This window comes from Triturus cristatus, chromosome 10 (assembly GCF_964204655.1).
Source record: "Triturus cristatus chromosome 10, aTriCri1.1, whole genome shotgun sequence".
Lineage (NCBI taxonomy): Eukaryota > Metazoa > Chordata > Amphibia > Caudata > Salamandridae > Triturus > Triturus cristatus.
Window position 1 is genome coordinate 987,662,587 of NC_140593.1, and position 23,532 is coordinate 987,686,118.

The 23,532-nt window shown below is 41.8% G+C and overlaps 1 protein-coding gene across 1 annotated transcript in view; it reads left to right on the forward strand.

Annotated features, from left to right (window-relative positions):
- The window catches only part of NT5M (5',3'-nucleotidase, mitochondrial), a 123,432-nt gene that overhangs the window by 16,123 nt on the left and 83,777 nt on the right, over positions 1-23,532 (forward strand). The window contains exon 2 of the mRNA XM_085628929.1: positions 13,219-13,319. Within this exon, the coding sequence (XP_085485055.1) occupies positions 13,219-13,319 (101 nt within the window). The remainder of the gene's footprint in view (positions 1-13,218; positions 13,320-23,532) is intronic.

A 23,532-nucleotide genomic window follows, 5' to 3' on the forward strand; every position in this document is an offset into this window, starting at 1 on the left:
CTTCTTGCTCCTTTCTTTTTACTTCATTTTGACTCGATACTTCATTCACTTGTTCAGCTTTCGATGTATTTGTTCTTATTACTCTGTATCTCAATCTCTTTACTCTGTTGTTAGGCCAACGATCTCCTTTTATCACCTTTTTCGGCCTAATTTCTTTATTATTTCTTTCTCCAATCCAAGTTCTCTTTCTTAGAACTCAACCCTCTGTTTGTTCATTCTCACTCTCATCCAATTCTGTTTCAAGTGCCTTCTGTTTTCTTTTTCTAGCAGTTTTCTTTTCCTCCACAGTTTCTTTCACCACTATTTGAGACTTCCCTACTCCTGTCCCTCCTCGGGTCTCCGACACGCAATCTTCTTGCTGTCTACTTGTCCCTTCACCTAGCTTGTCAAGAATGTTCCCTACACCTCCTCGGGGGTCTTCCGCAATCTGTCCCTCTCTATCTTTTCCTGACCCTGCTTCTTCAGGTATAATCTCAAGTGGTTCTTCAGTCTCCTCCTCTTCTGATTCAGGAGTAATCTCTGTGGAATTGCTCTTTTCTCTTCTTTTTTCTTCACTGCTTTTTGAAATTTCAGGCTCTCTTACAGAATCTGATCTCCTTTCTGAGACTCCCAATGGTTCTCTTGGAGTTTTTTCTGCTTCTTTTCTCACTGGTTCTGGGTCTTCATCATCACTGGAATCTGATTCTTCAAAGTACTCTTTACCAGTTCCCTCTTTTGGGTTTGAAACTCTCAGAGTATGACTCGCATGCACCCAGTTTTTCACACCAGCACACTTCACTGCAGTTGTCGTAGTTAAAATGACTTGTCTCGGCCTTCCCCACCTTGGAACTAAGCAATTTCTTCTTCTGTGCACCTTAATCCTCACCCAGTCTCCTGGACTCAGATCATGAGCTTGCTTCTTCTCAAGTGTGGTAGCTTCTTCTCCAACCTGGTGAAACACAGAATGAACTGCGTTAGCCAGGCCTTTACAGTAATCCAAAATCATGTCATCAGTTATTGTCATCAACTTATTGACAGGTACAAATGCATGGCGCATTGCACGTCCCATGATTATCTCGTGCGGACTTAAACCAGTAGTTCTATCTGGAGTAGATCTAATAGTCATTAGCACTAGAGGCAAGACGTCCGGCCATTTCATGCCAGTGGCTAAGCACATTTTACCAATCCTGTTTTTGATTGTGCCATTTATCTGCTCAACCACACCAGAAGCCTCTGGTCTGTATGCACAATGTAGCTTCTGCTGTATGCTTAATGCTTCACAAATCAAACTCATGAGTTCATTATAGAAGTGTCCACCTCTATCAGACTCAATCGTCACTGGAAACCCGTACCTAGGAATCAACTCCCTTAACAGTAATTTTGCCACTGTCACTCCATCATTTCTCCTAGTCGGATAAGCTTCAACCCATCTTGAAAACAAACAGACTACCACTAGAACATACCTCAGTCTATTCACTTGGGGCATTTCAATGAAATCAATCTGCATTCTTGTAAAAGGACCTCCTTCTCTGCCTATTGTTCCCAGACTCACCACTGTCTTTTTCCCAGTGTTAAATTGCTGACAAATCAAACACCTTTGACAGATGCTCTCTGCAATTGTCCTGAACTTTGCATTGTACCAGGTCTGCTTGAACGACCTAATCATCGCATCCCTCCCCAAATGTCCCTGGCCATGATACATCCTTGCCATTGACGACAAAATGGAGTTGGGCATTACTGGTCTGCCATCCCTATAGACCCAAACATGGTCTTTTTCTCTTGGGGCACATCCTGCCTTAATCCAATCTTTTTTCTCTTCCTCTCCTGCCTCATCCTGCAACTGCTTCACTTCATCCCATGTCTCTAAGGCATTAGTAAACATCACAGAGCAAAAAGACATTTCCCCCTCTCGTTCCCTATTAATTGACTGATTGGATTTCGCACAGTATTGAGCAATGTCATTTGCATAACGGTTTCCAACCGTGATAAAATCCTCCCCTTGTCCATGGGCAGCACATTTTACAACTGCTAACTCCTTAGGCAGCTGTATCGCCTCAAGTAATTTCCCAATCACTTCAGCATTCTTTATTGGAGTTCCACTCGATGTCAAGAAACCTCTTTGTAGCCAAAGCTGGCCAAAATCATGCACCACTCCAAATCCATACTGACTATCAGTCATCACAGTCACTCTCAGATCTTTCCCAATTTCACAAGCTCTTGTCAATGCCACCAATTCAGCAACCTGTGCAGATTTCACTCCTTTCAATGGTGATGCTTCCATAACCTCTGAAACTTTGCACACCGCATATGCTGCACATAGCACACCATCATCATTTCTCAGGCATGAACCATCCACAAACAACACATGATCACTCTCATGTAAGGGAAGATCCCTTATGTCTGGTCTCGGTTTTGTACAGTACTCAAGCACATCCAAACAATCATGATCATCTTCTGTTTTCACACCCACATTTTCAATATCCGGCAAAAGTGTCGCTGGATTCACATTTACACATCTCTCAAGAGTCACATTCGATGCTCCTAAAATCACTTTCTCATATTTAGTCAACCGACTATGTGACATGTACTGAGTTCTGCTTCTTGTCAAAAGAATTGCCACATTGTGAGGTACGAATACCCTTACAGGATATCCCATTATGATTCCCTCACTCTGTTCCAGACTCCTGCATGTTGCAGCCACAGATTTCAGACAACCTGGTAAACCCACAGCTACAGGGTCAAGTGTCGATGAGAAGTACGCAATAGGCCTTCTCAGTAATCCATGCTTCTGAATTAACACTGAAAGTGCACATCCATTTCTCTCATTGCAGTACAATTCAAACTCCTTTTCGTAGTCAGGCATACCCAAAGCTGGAGCCTCACACATTCTATTTTTAAGCTCTTCAAATGCTGCCATTTGTTCTCCATCTAATTCCAATGGGTCTGTCATCTCACTTTTTGTCAGTTTCATCAGTGGCTTTGCTATCAGCGAAAAATTAATTATCCACTGACGACAATAACCCACCATTCCCAGGAACATTCTCACTTCTCTCTGGGTCTTTGGAGCTTTCATTTCCCTGATGATTCTGATTCTGTCATCAGTCACTTTTCTCAGACCTTTTTCAATATTATGTCCAAGATAATGCACCTCTTTCTTGCAAAATTGCAATTTGGCTGGAGATACCTTTAACCCTCCATCTGCCAGATGATTCAGTAAAGCTATGGTATCTACTTCACAAGCTTCTCGTGTCTTTGATGCCACAAGTAGGTCATCAATATATTGTACTAGTACTGAATTTTCAGGCATGATCAAACTCTCCAACGATTTTTTCAACAACTGATTAAATATCGAAGGACTCTCTGTATACCCCTGTGGGATTCGACACCATGCTAAAATACGCTGGCCAAACCTAAATGCAAAAATCGGCTGGCTGTCATGATGCAATGGAATTGAAAAGAACGCATGACACAAATCAATCACTGTATACCACTCAGCATCATGTGGAATCTGATACAGGATCACTGATGGATTTGGCACAATAGGACAACATGCCACCACAATTTGATTAACCTTTCTCAGATCCTGTACGATCCTAAATTTCCCGTTAGGCTTCTTTAGCCCCATTATCGGTGAATTACACGGACTACTCAGTAGTTCTCTCAGGACTCCCTGCTGAATCATTTTCTCAATTATAGGAGTTATTCCCTCAATTATTTCTGGTGTCATTTTGTACTGAGGAATGTTAGGATATGTAATTCCCTCTTTCACTGCAATTTTCACTGGATCTACATTATTCATCAATCCCACATCCTCTCCAGTAAAATCCCAAACTGTCCTTTTCACTGTGTCCCTCAGCTCTCGAGGCAAATCCTCTGGATCAAACACAGCAAATGCACCAATTAACTCACTTTCCCTATTTTCTAGAGTCACTCGGTACAAAACATCCTCATCTGGTGTTTCAAAAGCTATTCCATCCGGTGTACAGAAAATTGTGCAGTTCATCTTGCATAACAGATCCCTACCTAACAGGTTCACTGGACTCGTGTCACAGACAATAAATCTGTGCATGTCTGAAAATTTCCCTATCTGTACTCTTACTGGTTCCGTAAGATGTGTTCTGATTTGTGTATTGGCTACACCAACTACTTGGATTGCTTCATCCGAGAGAGGAAGATTTCTAACATCTGTTGACCTGACAGTTGATCTTGTCGCACCTGTGTCTACTAAAAAAGTAACACTCTCTTCATTTATTTTCCCATCCACAAATGGTCCTGCCTGGTCTATTTCTAGAGTTGCACCAAGTATGCACTCTTCCTCCTCTCTTCGGCACCGTCAATAATTACCCTCAGATTCACTCCCTTCATTTTTTAACAAGTACTGTTGTACCTGATTAGAACGCCTTGGTTTGTTTACCTGCTCATCATTGTAGAATCCCGAATCCTGATTATACTTTTGTGCTCCTCTATTCTGCGGCAAGGGCGGTTTTGGCTCTTGACTCTGCTGTCTCACAACTTTCTGCTGTTGCTGCTGTTGATTATTCCCCTCGTTCTACACCTGTTGATTTAAGGTTTTACCCTCATTATTCACTAATGGTGGATTCGTACAATCATTCCTCCAATGTCCCAGTTGGCCACAGTTGTGACATGGGAACTTCTTTTTTGCTTCCTCAAGATTCCCCTTTCCTTTCCCTGCATATCTAGGTCTATTCCCTGCATTATTTCCTGGATTATTCGCCTGTTCCATCAACTGTGCTTCCTGTCTTTCTGCAACTTTCACTTGTGCCCACATTGCTTTCTCTTTCAGCTTTCTTTGTTTTGCTTCAATTTCATCACTGAAGTATTTAGCATGTCTCAGAATCTCATCTATTTTCTTACTCTGCCAATCCACTGTGTGCTCACGAATTCTCTCACCAATTTCAGGTCTCAGGCCATATACAAATCTGTATACAAAATGACTCAAATCTTTGTCACCCAGGTGTTCATCTCCACTGAATTGTTTAAACGCCAGTATCAGCCTCTCGTAAAAAGCATGAACTGATTCTTTTGCTTCCTGTTGTGTTCTATCTATTTTTACCCAATCTGTCTCTTTTGCAGGTACTTTACTCTTCAGGTATACCATCACCTGATCGTACTTTCTCATTACCTCTGGATCTGGTGCTCCTGTTCTTGGATCTCTTGGATATTCCTCAGTAGGCCAACTCACAACTATTTTACACTCAGTCCACAAATCTGCTGGAACAATTATATCAAACAGACTATTCAGGTCAATCCACAGCACTTTTGACAATTTCACAAACCTATCTACCTGCCTATACCACTCGACGGGCTTTTCTCTCAATCGAGGGAAATCATTCGTAAATGATAAAATATCCTGTCTGGTCCGTGGAACATGTACATATCCTCCTCCAGGTATTTCTCTCATAGGATAATTATCCACTGGTTTCTCTTTTTCTCTCACTGGAAAAGCTGAATAAGTTGTCCTATCTTCAGATTCCTCTCTTTTCTTATACCACCTATCCTTCCATTTTTCTACATCTCCCCATCTTCGCAATAATGCAACCATTTCTTTAATCTGTCCTGTTCTACCAGTTGCATTCAAATTTTCAATATCCTTTTCTGAAAAATCCATCCTGTAGGTTTTTTGCAAAGCTTTAACCTTATCAATGTCAACTCCCTGCTCATTCGCTATTGCTCTTAACCTGTCATGTGTATTTCTCGCTCTCCAGGTAATGTTTTTACACATAAACATTAATTCACCATCATGATGACTTTTAAGAATTTCTGTTGGAACTGTCCCTGTAACAAGCTCTTCTAATTCTACCCGTAACCTAGCCACATCAATTGTTTGTGAATCTTTATCCTTTTTCTGAAGAACTTTCATCCAATCATTCAAATCTTCAGCTGTTATTGCAGTAGTTTTTCTCACTGGAACCACTCTCTTTTGCGGTTCTAAAATTGGCATCCCTGAACAACTAGCTTCACTAGCATCTAATATTTCACTACATGTGTCATGTCTGGATTGTCTCAGGTCACTACTTCCTGTCCTTTTTCCTGAATCTCCTGAAGGACCAACTGAACTTATCAAATTATTCCCAACATATGGAATCACCAAACCATTTTCACCTATTCTCTGCTTGTCAAACACAGGCATAACCGGACCTATTGTTACAAGCACCGTAACAGCTTCCAGATTTTTCGTTAACTCCCTAATCTTTTCAGTCAGCTCTGTTGTAGTTCTAGCTAATTCTCTTGCATTTTCGTCACCACTTCGATTCCCTTTCTCCCTGAAAGAATTACCACTTCTTGATTCAGATGTCACATTTTCTGTCTCAATGATACAAACTGTATCTCTTATTGGAGAAACAACTGGTGTACTTTCATCTGGTTCTGGTCTATATGGAGGTGGTCTTTTGTATATCATGTCATTCAAGACTTCATCCTCATATTCATTAACTCCATATCTCCTCATTTCTGACTCAGGAACCCTCTCTGCTCCTTCTTCAACTGTTCTCATTGGATATAATCCCTCTGACATACTAGCATCTCGCCACCTTTTCATTCGATCATGATGAGTCTCACGATCATGTCTCCTCCCAAACATGTACCTGTACTGTCCTCCAGATCTCTGTTTTTCTCGCTCATGTACTTCCTCTTCCCATTCCACTAAAGCCTCAAACTGTGTAGGTCTTGGTTTCGGGTCAAGACATAACATCTTTTCCCGTAAATTTCTCAACACGGCCAAATTAAATGAACCATGTTCTGGAAATGCTAGAACACCATCCTCTTTGGTATACCTAACCCAATTCTCCAACCATATACAGGTATGATACCCATATCTTGCAGCCATGTAGGATGCAGGTGTTTTCGGTGGAGGTAACCATTCACCCTCTCTCGTCTTAACATCTTTATCCTTGTTAAACCACTTTTTAATTTTTCCAAAGAATGTTTTCTTCTTTTTCTCTTCTTGGTAATACATTTTAGTTTTTACCAAAACTTCTACTCTTTTCCCGTATTATAAATATGCAATACAGATTTTCAACCAATAACAGCGCGACTCACACTAACGCACCAATCCTGGAGCGTCTACGTCACTAAAAAAGCTCTTCCAATCCTTGCGCGGCTCACACCAACGCACCAATCCCAGCGCGAACACTATTCTGATCTATTATCCAATCAGAGCGCGGTCTTCCTGACGTCAGCAGTCGCTGCAGTCGCATGTCTCCTGTCTCCTGTCACTCGTCTACCCCTCCTTTACAAAATCTTTTCAGTAGACTTTGTGTCAAAATTTCTACAAAATCTATTAGTTACAACATATAAACATCTCCATTGTCTGCTTCGCTAACCAAAGAATAGTAAAAGAAATCTATTTCACAAGAACCTCTCGTTGACACAGTAGCACATCCCTCTACTCTGCCCTTCTAACATACATTCATTAACTGTTTCCTCTAGGACTTGTCCAAAGAGTCTTACAATCAACTAAATGTATATGCATTCACGCACATTCATGCAAGAAAATATAGTACATACACACAGAATCCTGCTTCCCGAGAACAGCGAACAATCTGCTCCACTACAGAATTATAACACACATTAACCAAGCAGTTTACTCTGCCCAGTTCCTCAAACAAGCTCAGAGAATACCTATTACTCCTCCCGCGTTAAGCTTTAACGGCAAACCTTACGGATCCCTGGGACTTAAGACCAGAGTTTCACAGATAACCTTCACTACCATACACACTCCTTATGTACCAGAAATATTCTAATAGTAACATACAATAATGTCACTGATTCCGAACCCAGACAATGTGAATTTTCCTGCATACATACAGGACCAACAATCCCGTCTTTCCCGAGAGCAGCATATACTTCCCTCTGCCCTACTACGGAACTGCTACCAGCTTCCAAATTCCAGAAGCACTACATATAACTCAACATGACAACTCCAACATATAGTATTAGTACATATACCAACATCAATAATCAATAATCAATATGTAATCTAATCAGATCAAGACAATCATCAAGAACCGTCCTACTCTGCTACCAGGAAATTGATAGAGATCAGGGTGTATATAATATCCCTACTTCCACGGATAGAGTAATCTCACAGTTACACGCACATACATTCTTCATACACTAGGGCCCATTTCACTAACATACGCTCAAATACACTACCAGCAATAACCTGTGGAAAGAAAAACTCCTAAACACCCTGCATCTATATCGGGGTCGATAAGATCTGGTTATTGAGACTGCCCTTAAACATAATCTAAACAATCTATACAAAAATAATCAAAATAGGATACTCAATAATTGACAAGAAATAATAACCAACACCATATTCAAAATTATATTGCTTTATCTAAAATTAGTCAAAGAAAATCAATCAGAATAAATCATTTTTCTCATAGTTACCTATTCTAGCTAAATGTCAGAACGGGTTAGGACAAGTCTCTCGGTAAAGTCTCTCAAGACGAAGTCCTCTCAGCAACGATCCTCACCAACGCAGATTCGGAACGCGGCAAAGGCAAATGGCAAGTGGCAAAAACCCTCTCTAGGCTAACAATTCTTATAGCAAGTCGAACAAAGGAAAACATAATTTGTATTAACTTCTTCCGTCAAACCTCTGAGCAAAGCGAGAAGGAAAGGATGTAGCATCGCTACATTTGAAAATCTCCGCTCAGGAAAAATCACAAAATAAACATAACGGAACAGGAACCAAAAAATACATTTGTATCTTGTAATTTCCACGTCTCCTCGGCAATGAGATCACAGTTCAGAGTCTTTCTTTAAAGCTCCTTTGTTTCCCAAAGCTGCCAAGGACGCTTCATTTCATTTGGAGATCGCCCAAAACTGCTGCTGTCCTCACGGAAAATTTCAACCAGGCAAAGCAAGGACTGTGGTCAGCTGACTTCAGGACCATATTCAGCAAGGCTCTCTCTCGTCACAGATTTCTACTCGAGGCCAGGTTTTACATATCGGCCATCTTTGTTTAGGCCACAATAGGCCACAATAGACCATCTTAATTAAAAGAGACAAAAACAACGTTACCACAGCATAGTGATTGAACAGTGTTAACCCCACTAATACCCTTATGTGTATGCAATTATCTAGCTCTTGCAACATAGAAAAGCATTAATTCAAAAAGCGTTTCGTGCTTTAAAAATAAACAGCACTCAGCAACGTTTAAACATGAAAACATGCACATTATTGTTAAACAGCACACTTATGCATTCCCACGTGTAATTTTCTCTTGTTAAAACAAACGAGTTGATTAGTATAAACACTTACACAAGACAAATAATTAATAATTAATAATTAATAAATTAATATAACAAATAGACATGCCAGAGCTTCAAAACCCAGTTAATTTTCAAACTGAAAACTCTGCTCTAGCACTTGAACCATAAATACTTCAAAACGCTAGGGCTGTACAAACAATACGAGGGATGGTGCAGTGTGGCCTGTCATAGCTCTAGTCCCTCAATATATGTGGGCTACATTAGAAAGCATGTGCCAGCAGTGAAAATCTCTTTTGTACCTTGAGTGACTTAAAACTAACAGTTATTGACCATGATTGCATGGTGGCAAAGCAAGAAGTACAATAGGTGTTTGGATAAGCTGGTGTCTTGAGATGGATGTGAACTTGGATGTCATCAGCAGACAAATGGAGTAATGTTTTAAAATAGTAAATAGAGGGAGACATAAACATTGAGGTAAACTGGCCACAGGCTTCTATAACACTGTAAAAGTTTGAAGCTTTTTATCTATTGAAAAGAAATCTATTGAGCCACTAAAAAGAGTTAACGCTCCTTTACAGTGTAGAAAGTAACTAGACTAAAACTGTCTCGTTGTGGACAGATTTTTGGACAACTCTGAGAGAATGGTTTCTCAGGGACTTCAAACACAGCTTAAGTGTTGTTTAGGTCTGGTAACACTGTGTTTTCTTGAAGTCCTCAAGGAACTCTGATGCCTTGAGATCAACAATGGAGTGGCTTCCTGAGAAAATAGTACACTACACTGGGTACCTGCAGAGGCATGCGTGTTACATGTTTCTGTACAGAGAGCTATGGCTCAGTTAAATGGGCACAGGCTGATCCTGGCCGGATAAGTTGGAGTCGAACCATGCAAGATCCATACGGAGATGGCTCTACAAGTGCAATCTAAGATGCTACTGGGGTTAAGATGCCTACCAAGGTAAAAGTGCAAATGGGAGTGATGCTGTTTTGCACACGCTCATTCTTCTGACATTGTGCAAAGACTGTAAATGTGTTGTCAGCTGCTGGGGAATTTCATGGGCAGATGCCAGGATTTTCTTCATGGCGATTAGGGGTCCTGCAGGTAGTTTTCAAAGTTTGCGCTTTTGCAAAAGCTCTGTCTTGTGAAGGCAAATCTGAGTAGGCTTGCATTGCCAGCATTTCCCTAAGATCTTCCATGCAATATTTACTGCTCCTGTATACGCCCAAGGACTGATTTTCTGACATTCAGTTTCTTGCCTGCCTTCAATAGTTTTGTTCTACACTACGATTATAAAATTCTCTTACATGAACCTCAGCTACAAAACTCCCTTCGTCCACAATAGGCTGTGATGGTTGAACCGAGATAATTAGAATATTTCTTTTTCTGTTATTCTTTATCCCATGTTTCAATGGACTCCTTTCTGAACTGCCCTACTGGCATTGTCTGTTGTACCGGTGATAAAACCCATGTCTCTAGATATTTCCAGTGATGAGAGCCTTACCCAAGAACAATGTATCATAGATAGTGGGAGATCTTGGCATTTTAGGTCATTGGAACTTTTTTCTTCTCTTTCCATAGATGTCCCTGTCTGATCCTTTCCATTAGCACATCCCACACCCTGGGCCCAATTCTACTCTGTTAAGTTCCTCCCAGTCTTGTGGGTGTTTATATTTTATTCATTGGTTTCTGTGGCCAATTGATGGCCTGAATACAGTCTTGAAAGCTGGTGAAAGAATGACTTCGGCATTTGACACAAATCTACCACTCCCAAAATCTTGTACCACAGTGGCAAGAATGAAATCCGAACCATTGTGAATCATCTAGCAGTTGAGGCTCAGTTGAAGGCTTGACCTCCTTATTTGCTCGGAAAAGGCAGTTCATAATCGAACGACTAACGAGTAAAAGGTTTTGCATTGTTTGTTTGTGTTAGCCTGCTTGCATAAGTGCTTAATTTGAGCCATGGTTGCAGGTGAATCCACCTGCACTCATTTTTTTTGGGGGGGCACACTTATTTTCCTCGTCATACTTTGATCCTGGGCATGAGAGAGAAAAATAAACTTGGTAAAATAAGGAATATGAGAAGGACTGAAAAGGGTGACAAAGTGAGATAGCAGGATACTGCATGAGTGGAATAAAGGGCAGTGAGTGTCTGGTGGTGGACATAAGAGGCATGAGGCTGTATCATGACTTGGCAGCCTTGGTGTTCAGCATGCTGTCAGGGAGGACCTGGCTTGGCAGTTCAGGCTGGACTGTTCCCATGAGGCACATGGTCAAGACTGATTTGCATATGGCCAGGTCTAAACTGGGGTGGCATGGTGAGCAAAAGAATGATGATTTTAACCCAGATCTCTTGACTGGGGGTGAATGTTTTGATTTGTTCTGCATTCCGTCCTTCAATTGTGTGTCTTTTGCTTTCTCGCCCTAAGTGCGCCAGGTATGCCCAGACGTGGGTCTTGGGCTCACTGTGCCACTGGAATCAAGCTATCCTGGCTGAGGAGGAGTGAAACCCCGAAACCGGTCCTAGGATGCTTGTTTCCGGTCCAGGGAGGACCTGGCTTGGCAGTTCAGGCTGGACTGTTCCCATGAGGCACAGGGTCAAGACTGATTTGCATATGGTCATGATGGATTTAACCCATATCTCTTGACTGGGGGTGAATGTTTTGATTTGTTCTGCTTTCCGTCCATCAATTGTGTGTCTTTTGTCATTCAGTAGCACCTACTGTGGGATTCTGACCAAAACTTTGGGCCCAGACACTTATTCTTTTACAAATTAAACACTACGTGTGGAGTATGGCAGTGCTGTCTATTTCATAGTGCAGGTGGCTAAACCGCTGACCTGTAGTCCCTTGAAATGGCAGCCTCCCAAACCAATGACAACACAATGTGACAGACAGCAAGTAGCTTGCAACATGACAAGCTGCCATGCAGCAAAGATATCTGTTGATTAGAAATTTCGACCAGCACTGTCACACACAGCAGAGCACAGTAGATTGATTATAAGGTTGCTGAAACTGGGGTGGGTGGGTACAAACTGAATGAAAATGACAATCTGATGACTTTAACAGGTTGTTCACTATTGTAACAGGTATTAAGGTAATATATTTGGTATTAGTTCCGGATGACTGTCATAGTTCATAAGTAGCTCTCATAGAAGAGTTTGGAGATCCCTGGATTAGAAGACGAGGAACAAAACCTGTATGCACAGTAATTTTGGAGATGTGCACAATACATGAGGGTGCATGATGAACAAATCTGTGTTTTCATGTCTCTAATTACCTGCATTTATGACATCCTGAATTAGGATCCCTTATGTCTTCCATGTATGATGGGGTGCACCACATGGATCATCTATTTTATTGATACTTAGTAATTTTCTTTTCATCCACTCATAGGGTTGTGGTAGCCAATTAATACAGTCATCCATATTAGACTTTAGCACCTCTGCGTTTCAGGGTCGTCTTAAGAAGAAAAGAAAAAAAGCATTGCTCAGTTCTAAAAAATACAAAATGCAACTACTAAGCTAATTTGTAATTTGAAGAAATGCTACCATGTCTCACAGTTCAGGGATTAGCTTTACTGGTTACCAGTAAGCAAGCAGATTTATTTTTAGAGTAGAGTGTTTAAACCACATATCTTTATATAGAATGATGCCAGTATTTTTAGCAGCAGATTCACGAAACCTGCATGATATCTTATCGTCAGCTAAGACCACCACTGCATTCCTAAAGCTAGACTCTCTAAATGGGGAGGTAGAGTTCTACATGTGCAAGGGCCTCTTTCTCTGGAATTTTTTGCTTGACCTTATCTACGCAGAACCACTTCACCTTAAATTCCTGGAAAATGGTGAAAACCTGGCTGTTTGCAGTTTAATTGTTATTTGTTATTAGCTTGGCTTGTCCTAGTCTCAGTAATTCATAGTGCCCTGAGATGCTGTAAATGAGTGTATGTGCGCTATGCAAATACCCAAAATAAAGTAATAATTTTTCCTCTTTCTCGCAGGAGAAAGCCATAAGTATCTGGGAGGCCAAGAACTTCTTTCTCGAGCTGGATCCAATACCAGGAGCTGTGGATGCAGTGAAGCACATGGCCAGCTTGGATGAGTGAGTTACATCATATTATCATGAAGATAAACTTGAGTGCACCCTAAGCGGGACCTGTTTGATTTTCAAACCAGGTCACTTTATGGTGCCATTTTTGCAGGTTTATCTTAAAAAATTCGACACTGTAGGGTTTTCATATAAAAATCTGCAGATTATAGTGTAACCTGTGAGCGGGCTATTGTAATTCCAATATTTTGCACTTTTCCTGCTCAAAGTTTGTGGAATGTTTTGATGAAGGTGTTGGATTCTGCCGTGTTGTGCCTATGCTTCATGTTCCTGTCCATGCTTAAATGAATTAAGACTACATCGAATTGATAAACTGGGCATGAATTGGTTCAGGGATTATTTTGTCTGTATTAAAAAATTAGAGGTTTACAGTAATGTTTCCGGTCTGCATCCATAGGTCACAAAGGTTGTAGGATGCCAGTTTTAATGCACCATTGCAAATGCATTCTTTCTGCAATTTATCCTGTATTAAATGTACTGGTGGCATTTCCTAAAACAGACAATGCCCAAGGTCTTCCTGGCATCTTATGCATTCAGAATCAATTTTTTGTTATACAGCCTTACTTAACTAGTTCCTACTTACTCTCAGTTGAGAATAACATGCAAAGAGCTTTATAGGCAGTCATCCTACACCTCTTTGACATTTACTGAGAAATATATTTTTAGTGCCTTGTTAAAGACATATTGATAATCACTATTGGAGAGCGAGATAAAGTGAAATCAGTTGCACTCTCCCACTACTGAACATTTATATCGTCCCGTAGCGGCAGGACGTAGGCAGAGTGGAGGTGCCAGATCTTTGACGAATGTGAGACTATAAGACGGCACCAGCCCGCACGTACTGCATGACCCTAAATGAAAAAACTCAGAGGAAAATCCTCTGAATAAGAAAATAAATGTAATAAGAGAGGTCAGAGCACTAGGCCTCACATTGTGCGCATAGTGTGTGCTTGAGCAACAGGCAGGGACATTGACTAGACAGCCCTGATGAAGGCCCCAGACCCGGTTGGGCTCTTGGTGAGGGCCAAAACATGTTGGCAGACAAGTGAGGGTATAATGGAACACTAGCCTTTTAATAGAACCCACAATACATTTGTTTTTTAAACCTATACCATAGGTACCCACAAAATTAAATAATAATTAGAGTATACCTTGAGGTATTTTCAACATATCACCTATCTGGGTCCCTGCATATCCAGTTTTGCTTTATCTAAGAACTCCCATTACCAACTATGGTTGAGTCCGCCGTGATAGTATCATCTGACCACAGTGTGGATAGGTGCCAATGATGAAGCGTGTCACGATAAGTGAGTGAGGCGTCTACTCCAAAATCTTTGGATACCCCATTAGAAGGAACCTATCAAGCAGAGAGTACACCTGACATCCTATTATCAAGAGTTAATTGGATATAGTTCCAAACAACCACTGTTCAATCAGTTGCCTATGTGATATAAATAAAGACAGATTTACCCATCTGTTGTGAGTGCTCTTGTGTTCTGATGGATACTTCTTACTGTAGATTCCTCACCTCTAGAAAATTCCAAGACACCAAGCTGGATCTGGTATTGTTTAAAAATGTGTTCCTGTGCACATCCAGGAAGCACCGTCAAACTCTGTTACTGCCCCAGGAGTGATGGAGTAGATCAACATATAGGAGCCATCCTGTGCGCTGACACCAGTTCCTTTCTTTCTACGTTCCTCAGCAAGGATACAGAGCTCCACTCACAACTTTATTGCTCTTCCGATGATTCCAAATTTCAAAACAGTGTATCATGAAAGAAGTGTGTCTCCTACCAAAAGGCAGGATTCAACTGATGACACAACTCCAGAAAGCAGATGTCGGTCACGGACCTTCACAAGGTGCGTCTCTGGTGCCTGAGCTCCAGCCACAACATGAAGTTGAGTGATAAGTATTCTGCAGGCAGTATGGGTAAAAGGAAAACAACAACTTCTCAGACCAAATCTCAGCGAAAAGCAGGGGGCGGACCGCGTCTGACACTGTTGAATTACTTAACGGAAGCTATGGGGGCAATAGAACAGCAATTTATATCTGTTAAAGAAGCCATGAACCCGGAAAAACCAGCTAGCCTCCCTAACCAAATTACTGAGAAAAAAACAGTTCAGCTTGTAAATACCCCCGATGTGGAAATATCTAATAGTAAAACCATAACAAATGGATGTATATTGAACGTGTCAGAGTATATTTCAATGAGTGATCAGGAGAGTGAATCCCAACCACCAACAAAGTGCTCCAGAATCCAAGACGCTATCAGTGGAATAACTGACGTGTCGCAGTCAGAGCTAATGATAACTTCTTCCAAACCTCGAAAAAGGGTACAAAAAATTCAGAAGAAAGATACAATTCAACCCCCACTCAGGTAAGGCAACAAGGAAAAACGTACATCAACCATTAAAGGGTGTTCACAAAACGAGTACTTCAAGTTATCAGCTAAATTGGAAACTATGGACTCATTTATGCGTGAAACTCTGGCCAAATTAATTAGTCGAATTGATGGAATGGAAGTTTTATTAAATAGATGTTTAAATAATTCCCAATTAAATACGGAAAAACTCCTATTATTACCCACTTAGATCCGGTGTATTCAGTACCTTCCAGGCAGGTACACACCTCGATTTTACCCACAGAACCATTTAACAAGGACAGTATTTGAGAATTAAGGGAAGCTAACCATCCATCTCTTTATCCTGCCGTAAAGATAGCTCCAACAGGTATTTCACATACTCATCTGCCTCCGGGTAAATCTAACTTATTATTGGCAAATCATAATAATCTGCGAGGGCCATCCCTAGAACCCACAGATGTGACCACTGCAAGATTGCCCACTATCCAGAACGGTCAAGCGCCAGATATGACCATTCTGGACCTTCCCCCAGCAGTAACACCATACACGGTGGTGCTTGCTAATGTCTCCAGGTTGCCGATAACGGGGTATGAGTCCTGGGACACGTTGCGGAATAAGTCCTTATTTTGGCTGGGAACCAAAATGGGTCTAACTGAAAAACTTTTCGCCGAGTTCAAGATGGCCAGACAAGTGGGTTGGATAGGGAGAGGTTGTAAGACCCTCTTTGGAGACTGTGTAGTTTTATCCTTTAAAACCCCACAGTTCGTATATTCGCTTTTATCGAGAGCAGGTAATCATTCCATCACAGAGCAAGGCATTAATCTAGTTCCATTGGGATATTTTTATCTGCCTAATACTACAAACAAGTATGAGAATTTGGCCAGCAAGCCCTTCTTAGTTAATCAAGTCCCTGCTTATAACGTCCCTATCTATAATCGCTTTGATATCCTGCCAAGTCTGGATGCAGTGGACTGACTGTGCCAAGAGGATCTTGGGCCGGCCTTGAGGGAGGAAAATGGGCTAAACCGCACTTACTCATCTCTCAAAGTTAACTTATCTAGTAGCCCTGTGACAAGTCAGTATCCCAACCTCAGTCAGTATACACTGTAGAGGCATCAGATACCCCATTGGAGCCTGGAGTTAAAGAGACAGTGAGTGACCACTCCTTACCCTTAATGCAATTTATTGACCCGACCCCGTCCCACACGAGTGAAAATATGGAATTAGTCAAATTGCGCAAGAGAACGGGTACTTGTCAGGTTTTGTTTTGGAATGTGGCAGGTCTAAAATCCAAGGTGACCAATCAGGTGTGGATGGATTTCATTGGGAAATGTGATATAATCAGCCTACAAGAAACATGGGTGGTTGAGCCAATACATATTATTGGCTATAAAACATTCCACACGGCAGCAATTTTTTCTTCTCATGGGAGAGCTAAGGGAGGTTTTTGTACATATATATCAAACCGTATACATTTAAGAAGGATTGTTTTGAATGTTGTAAATAGGTACTTCCACTCCTTTATGACAGAGGTTGATAAATCACTCAGTTTTGCCCTGATAAACTTCTATAACAATATTCCCCATGATAGGAAGGAGGGGGTGCTCAAGAAATTAAGTCATTGTTTACAAAGTGCTCAGGCCACCCCGGCAAGAGACGTAGTTACCATCTGGGGTGGAGATTTTAACTCAACTTTATTGCCACATGTGGAAAAGGATGTTTGTGGGATTCTTTTAGAGGAAGATTAAGGTTTATCACATTTTCCCCCATATGCCCTTCAGGGATCTTTTAAATGATCTAATATTCACTGCAGACCTGGAATTTGCAAACAAGCTATGTATGTACACCTTCTATTTCTTTTTTCACTACTTTTAACGGTCGAGGTACATTCTCAATTATTGATTTTATTTTATCTCAAATAGACATTCTACTCGAATTCATGACTTTCATAGTCATTCAATCTCTCTGAGTGACCATTTCCCTCAGAGTATAAGTTTAATAGTATCTAGTAATACGATAAATATAAGAGATAGTCAAACTCATATGGTGGATAACATAACTCTGAGCAGGTTTAATGGGTATGCACTCAGATGGGAAAAAGTGGATCCCGTTGCCTTTACCAAAAAGGTTGTGGTACATTGTATGGACACTATGCAGACATGTCTTGCAGAGTCTACTCTCCATAGAGAAGTTATAAAACGTTTTAGTATAATCTCAGAGTACATTAAAAAAGCTCTCTTTGTAAAGCTCAAAAAAAATAAATCTATACAGATAAAAGGGTGGTTTGACTCTAAGTGCTCCAAGTCCTACTCAAAATTAAAATTTGTCTTACATAATGCAAAGAAAAACTGAGATGAAATTAAAAAGGCCAGAAAGGAATATCGGTCTGCACTGAAGTTAGCCTCAGAAAACAGCGACTCTTCTGCTTTCTGGAAATCGGTTAACGCCCCTTCTTGGCCAATAAAGATTTAGCCAAGCTGGAGATAGCCATTACCGAGACAGAATGAGTAGACCACTTTGTTAAGCTGTATAGTGACCCAGTTGGTGATATAGCCAAAAATACGGAAGTAACAGATGAACTAGAGCAAGTGCTAACCAGGCCTGATTTGCATTTTGACCTGTTAAGAATTAATCAAGCAATTGAGTTAAGTACAGGAGGGAAAGCCCCCGGTCCCGACAGCATCCCTGTGGATCTAGTTAAATCTAATATTCCATTATGGGGACCGTTTTTAACTCGAGTCATTAATGCAAGTTGCTCAACCCATTTCCCATTATCCTGGGCAGAGTCGACATTGGTGCCGATATTCAAAAAAGGGGATAGAGAAAACCCGACATGCTACAGGCCAATTTCCTTACTGGACTCTACTGTCACAATTGTGGGCCGAATCATTCTAAATAGATTACAACATTGGGCCAACGAAAAATCTATAATACGTGACCTAGTAAAGGAATGGGTACGGTGGAACAGGGACTTAACCTTTTAATACTGTTAGGCAAATATACAAAGGCCAAAAGAGGAAAGTTATTTTTCGCATTTGTTGATTTAACAGCTGCTTTTGATTGCATCATACACAAGAAGCTCTGGAATATTTTAGAGGGATTGGGGGTGGATAAACCACTTTTATTATTTTTAAAGCAGCTCTATTCAGAGGCAAAGGCAAGAGTCCGCTATGGGGTAGGGGGGGAGTGCACAAAGCTATTTGATATCAAGAGAGGTGGGAGGCCAGGATGTGTCCTGGCACCCTTCCTTTTTACTTTGTATATAAATTATTTAGGACAGGTACTACATGAGGGGTGCCAGGACCTACCATTGGTGGACTAACGCCCCATACCCGCATTAATGTACGCGGATGATGCAGTCCTTATGGCCCGCACTCCATTGGGGCTCCAACGGGCAGTCTTCGACTTAGTCTTAGACTTAGTCTTCGACTTCGCAAATTTGGGTATTTCCGTTAACTCTACTAAAACTTTTATTATGAAATGTGGGGCAGGAAGTAGTAAGTGTAGAGATTTTTATATTGATTAAAAAAAGATTGAATGTGTAAAAACTTTTTCATATTTAGGGATTTTAGTGGATCAAGAGGGGACTTGGACACAGGCCATTAAAACGAGGAGACTATTATTTAGTAAGGCACTTGCACACTTTCAAATTTTAGCAGAAAACTAGGAAGACGATCACCAGTTGAACTGCTAAAAATATATAAGGCAAAGTGTGTTTCATTCGTCACGTATGGCGCCAGCGTTTGGGGGCATGTCAACATCAAATCCTTACAGGTCATCGAGAATTATTTTCTTAGGTTTTTGTTGACCGTCCCTTCAAGTATTTCCACACATATTTGCCACACTGAACTAGGTTTGCCTTATCTGGAGGACATTATAAAAATGCAGCCGGTACTACTTTGGCACCAGATCTGGACCACGGAGGAAACATTGCTTACTCGCCAAATTATGACAGATAGCTGTGGGTTAGACTGTGCCATGCACATTAAGTGGCTAAATTATATAAAACATTTCACACGCAGTCTTGGCCACCCTGAATACTACTCTGACTCAATTTCCTTGTGCACTGTTGCTAAAAAAGATCTTAAAAACAACTGTCTCCGTCTGCTTGAAGCAAGCAGAAACAGTTCTAGTCTGACTAAACCTACTGTCCAGGCGCATTATCTTACCTTGACGTCAACCAGTATTCAGCCTTATTTGAGGACTGTTACAGGAGACTACGACAGATTCTTGCTAGTGCGCTTCAGTTTAAATATAATTCATAGATTAATCAGTTTCCCAGAGTTAAATGATTGGTCCAGATCTATGAGTAACTGCCCGTGTGACGATACATCCCTACAGTCAACATTGCACATATTCTTTTTTTTTTTGTAAATTTTATAATGGACAGCGAAAGAGATGGATTCTCCCAATTCTAAGGTCCCTAGGGCTTAGACAATGTAGGCCAGCATTATTGAACCTACAATTGCTAGAGAACATGTTTGTTACTATTTCTATTTTACAGTTCTTAAAAAATGTTAAATGTAGGAAATCCATATTGTTATGAAATCATTTTATGCGTGAACAAGTAATTATTCGATTTTATGTGATTACAATTATACTTATGATTGTATAATTTCCTCCTCTATGAGTTACAAATATTCTAGGATGAAATGTAATGTATACACTGATCACTTTTTATGTGCTTTTATGATTATTTTAAAGTAATCGAATAAAACTTGATTTGATTTGATTTGTATACTATGATACACATGGAGGTAAACTTAGATTGAGAAGCAAAGTTATGTGTAGAAGAGCACAAGATGAGATTGTGCTACTACTCCAAGTTGCAGGGTCATTCCTGCTCCAGCTAGCAGGGTAAATTCCAGTCCCACTTGAAGTCATCAGGTAAGTCAACATTATAGGCACGTTACAAGCACAAGAAGGCCAATCAGGATTCAACCCTTTTTCACTACTCAAAGTCATGTGAAAAGACACACAGTAGGCACTCTAAGGCCCCTACTGTTCTTTTTGTCCTCCCACTCTGAGCCTTTTCTTAGGCTGGCCAGGCATAACCCAAATTTCCCAGGCTGTCTGTGCAGCAGATGGAGGCCATCAAAAAGATTGTGCAAATTTTCAAAAAGCCTCTTAAGCATCTTTGGGCACCCTGGAGCTGCAGGGGCCACCAGTTGTACATCCGCTGGTGGGTCTCTTCCTGGAGCTAACCAACCCCTTCCGGACCTAATCCCGGTCCCTTGCCCACACCAGTCCAGACTTCTACACCTGGCCCTAAGGTCCACGTCAGTCCACTCTTTCTCAGCGCTGTTGCTGATGGCGCCGGTGCTGAATCCGATCCTGACACTTGCCTGCACCAGGTGCATGTCATGCTATGAGATAACCAAGGTGCAACCAATTGTACGAGAATTCAAGCACCAGCCACTTCCACAACACCAACAGTATCAGAGGGTGAGGGCCCTTTTCTGCTTTGATTTTCACGGGGTATAAGGGCTTCAAAACGTTCTCCACAACGATGAGGAGGCACACCCCTCACTACACTGATGTAGGGCTCTGTTTGGACCTACAAAATGCTTGTGGATTATATACCTCTCCAGAAACTGAATTGAAATCACCTCCTGGTCTACCAACTGAAGAACGCACTTCTTTAGCAGTGGTAGTGCTCAAGGCAGCGGAAGTCCTTGATCTACAACTGACCACTATAGAAACAGAAGCTAAGATTTAGACTGAAATTCTTCAGCCCGGGCCATTCTCTATAGAAATAATGAGGCCCTTCAATGAGGACCTGTGGTTCGGGCCTGATGGCCCTCATGGTTGAAACAGTGCTCATCCCCTCCGTTGACCTGTGGCTAAGCGAAAAAGACCAACCCCTGGTGATCCAGCCTTCCTCGCTCAACACCCAACCCCAGATTTATGGGTCTGGCGTTAACCAGTACGGTTGACCCATGTGCTTTTGCCTTCTACTTCTCTGCACAGGTTATCCAAACTTATTGATACATTTGGGAAGAAATGATTCCATTCAGCTATCCTAGCCTTACGATCTCTGAATGTGATCTGTCTTCTTGGCTGATTTACACAGTAAACTTTGCACAGACCTTCCAAAATGGGACGTATGTGACAAAATACATCTTCCTGGCTGGTCTAAATACGACAGACTGTGTGGGTCGCCCGATGTGCACCAGTCTACTGCTGAAGTGGCACACTTGGATGTATGCAACTGGATTTTCAGGAGATATTAAGTTGTTGACATGCCTTTTGCCATCTCTAAACATTTCAAAGAGCAGGCCAACGCAGCTCTAGAGCGATTTAAATACCACTCCCTAGGAATGTTCCCACCAGCTTGCCAACTTCACTAACAATAACGAAACTTCAAAGGCTACTCAAGGAGCCTGGCATACAGTGGCTGTCCTCGCATCGAGTTCAACAGTTGACTCAAGCCTTTTGGGGCCCAGATGATGTGTTGGCGGCCAAAGCTGTTCTCACCAACAAACCCAACGATCATCTGCATCTTCCTCACCGGCTGCAAGCACCACCAAGCTGCTCTGACTTGGCATTAATGGACCACAATCAACCAGTAGGAGGCACACGCCAATTTACCTCCACAGCTGTAACGCTGTCTCCTCAAATCGAGGGATAATGTAGATTGTTCCAAAGGGCTACACCTATCTTTCATTTCATCCACCCTTCTCATTCCATCTGCGCCAGACAAAGTTTCAGCAGCCCATACTCCTAATCTCCAGCAGGAGTTTAATCTGCTTCTGGCCATTGGTGCCATTGAGAGAGTACCTGAGTCAGAAATAGATAATTGCTTTGGTCACAGCTTATCTTTGCCAATCGGGGATGCATATGTTCCTGTACCTTGACGACTTGCTGCTCAAGATGGGCTTGCTGCAGTTGCAGATTATGTCCAGATAACAGTTGCCCTTCTTTCATCCTTGTGCTTTTCAATTGGTGTACTCAAATCCCACCTGACACCCTTAGTGGGTGTACTGGCATTCAGGCCCTTTCCACCACCACAATAAGTCCATGACATTCAGGATATGACCCTGATGTTTCGGGTGCAATCCTTGATCTCGTGAGGATGGTTCTGAGGCTTCTTGGGCTCCAAACTTTGTGCATCCTTCTTGTTCCTTTCACCAGATGGCATGTGCTGACTTTACAGTGGAACTTCCAGTTTCAGTTGGCCCAGCACTGGGCAGTCTGTCCTACATCATCCCTATCTCATTGGTGGTCAGCAGACACCAACTTTTTGAAGGCTGCTCTCCTTATTCTGCCCAGAGCTCAGAGTAGTGAGACCTGCATCATCACTGGGTTGGGAGGTCGTAGAGGTGCAAATCAAGAGTCTTTGGTTTTCAGTGAAGGTCCAGCTCCACATCAACCTGTTGGAGCTTCAGGCTAGGAAGCTGGCCCTCAAAGCCCCCCAATCATCAACATCAAAGGGAGGCTGGTGGAGGTTTTCACAGACAGCAAGGATGCCATATAGAACTGCAACAAGGAGGAGGCTGGATCAGCAGAACCACCTGCTGATGGTCTCTGATAGCCATAGCAGACAAACTAAGGAGGCGTCGTCTGGGAGATCACAGATGGTGTCTTCATCCCGGGGTGGCTCAGAATATCTTCCACCAGTGGGCATGCCCTAACTGGATCATTTTGCCACAGCTAAAAACGAACAGTCTTGAGACTATTACACTCTGAGTTTCCACCAGGAAGGTCATTAGGCATTTTGTCTGTGATGGACCACAGCCTTCCGGTAGGCATTCCTACCTCTTCTGCCTCGAGTCCTGAAGAAACTCACGTCATACTGGCCCCAAGTCATCTCAACCCTATATTGGGCCAGGAGAGTGTGGTAC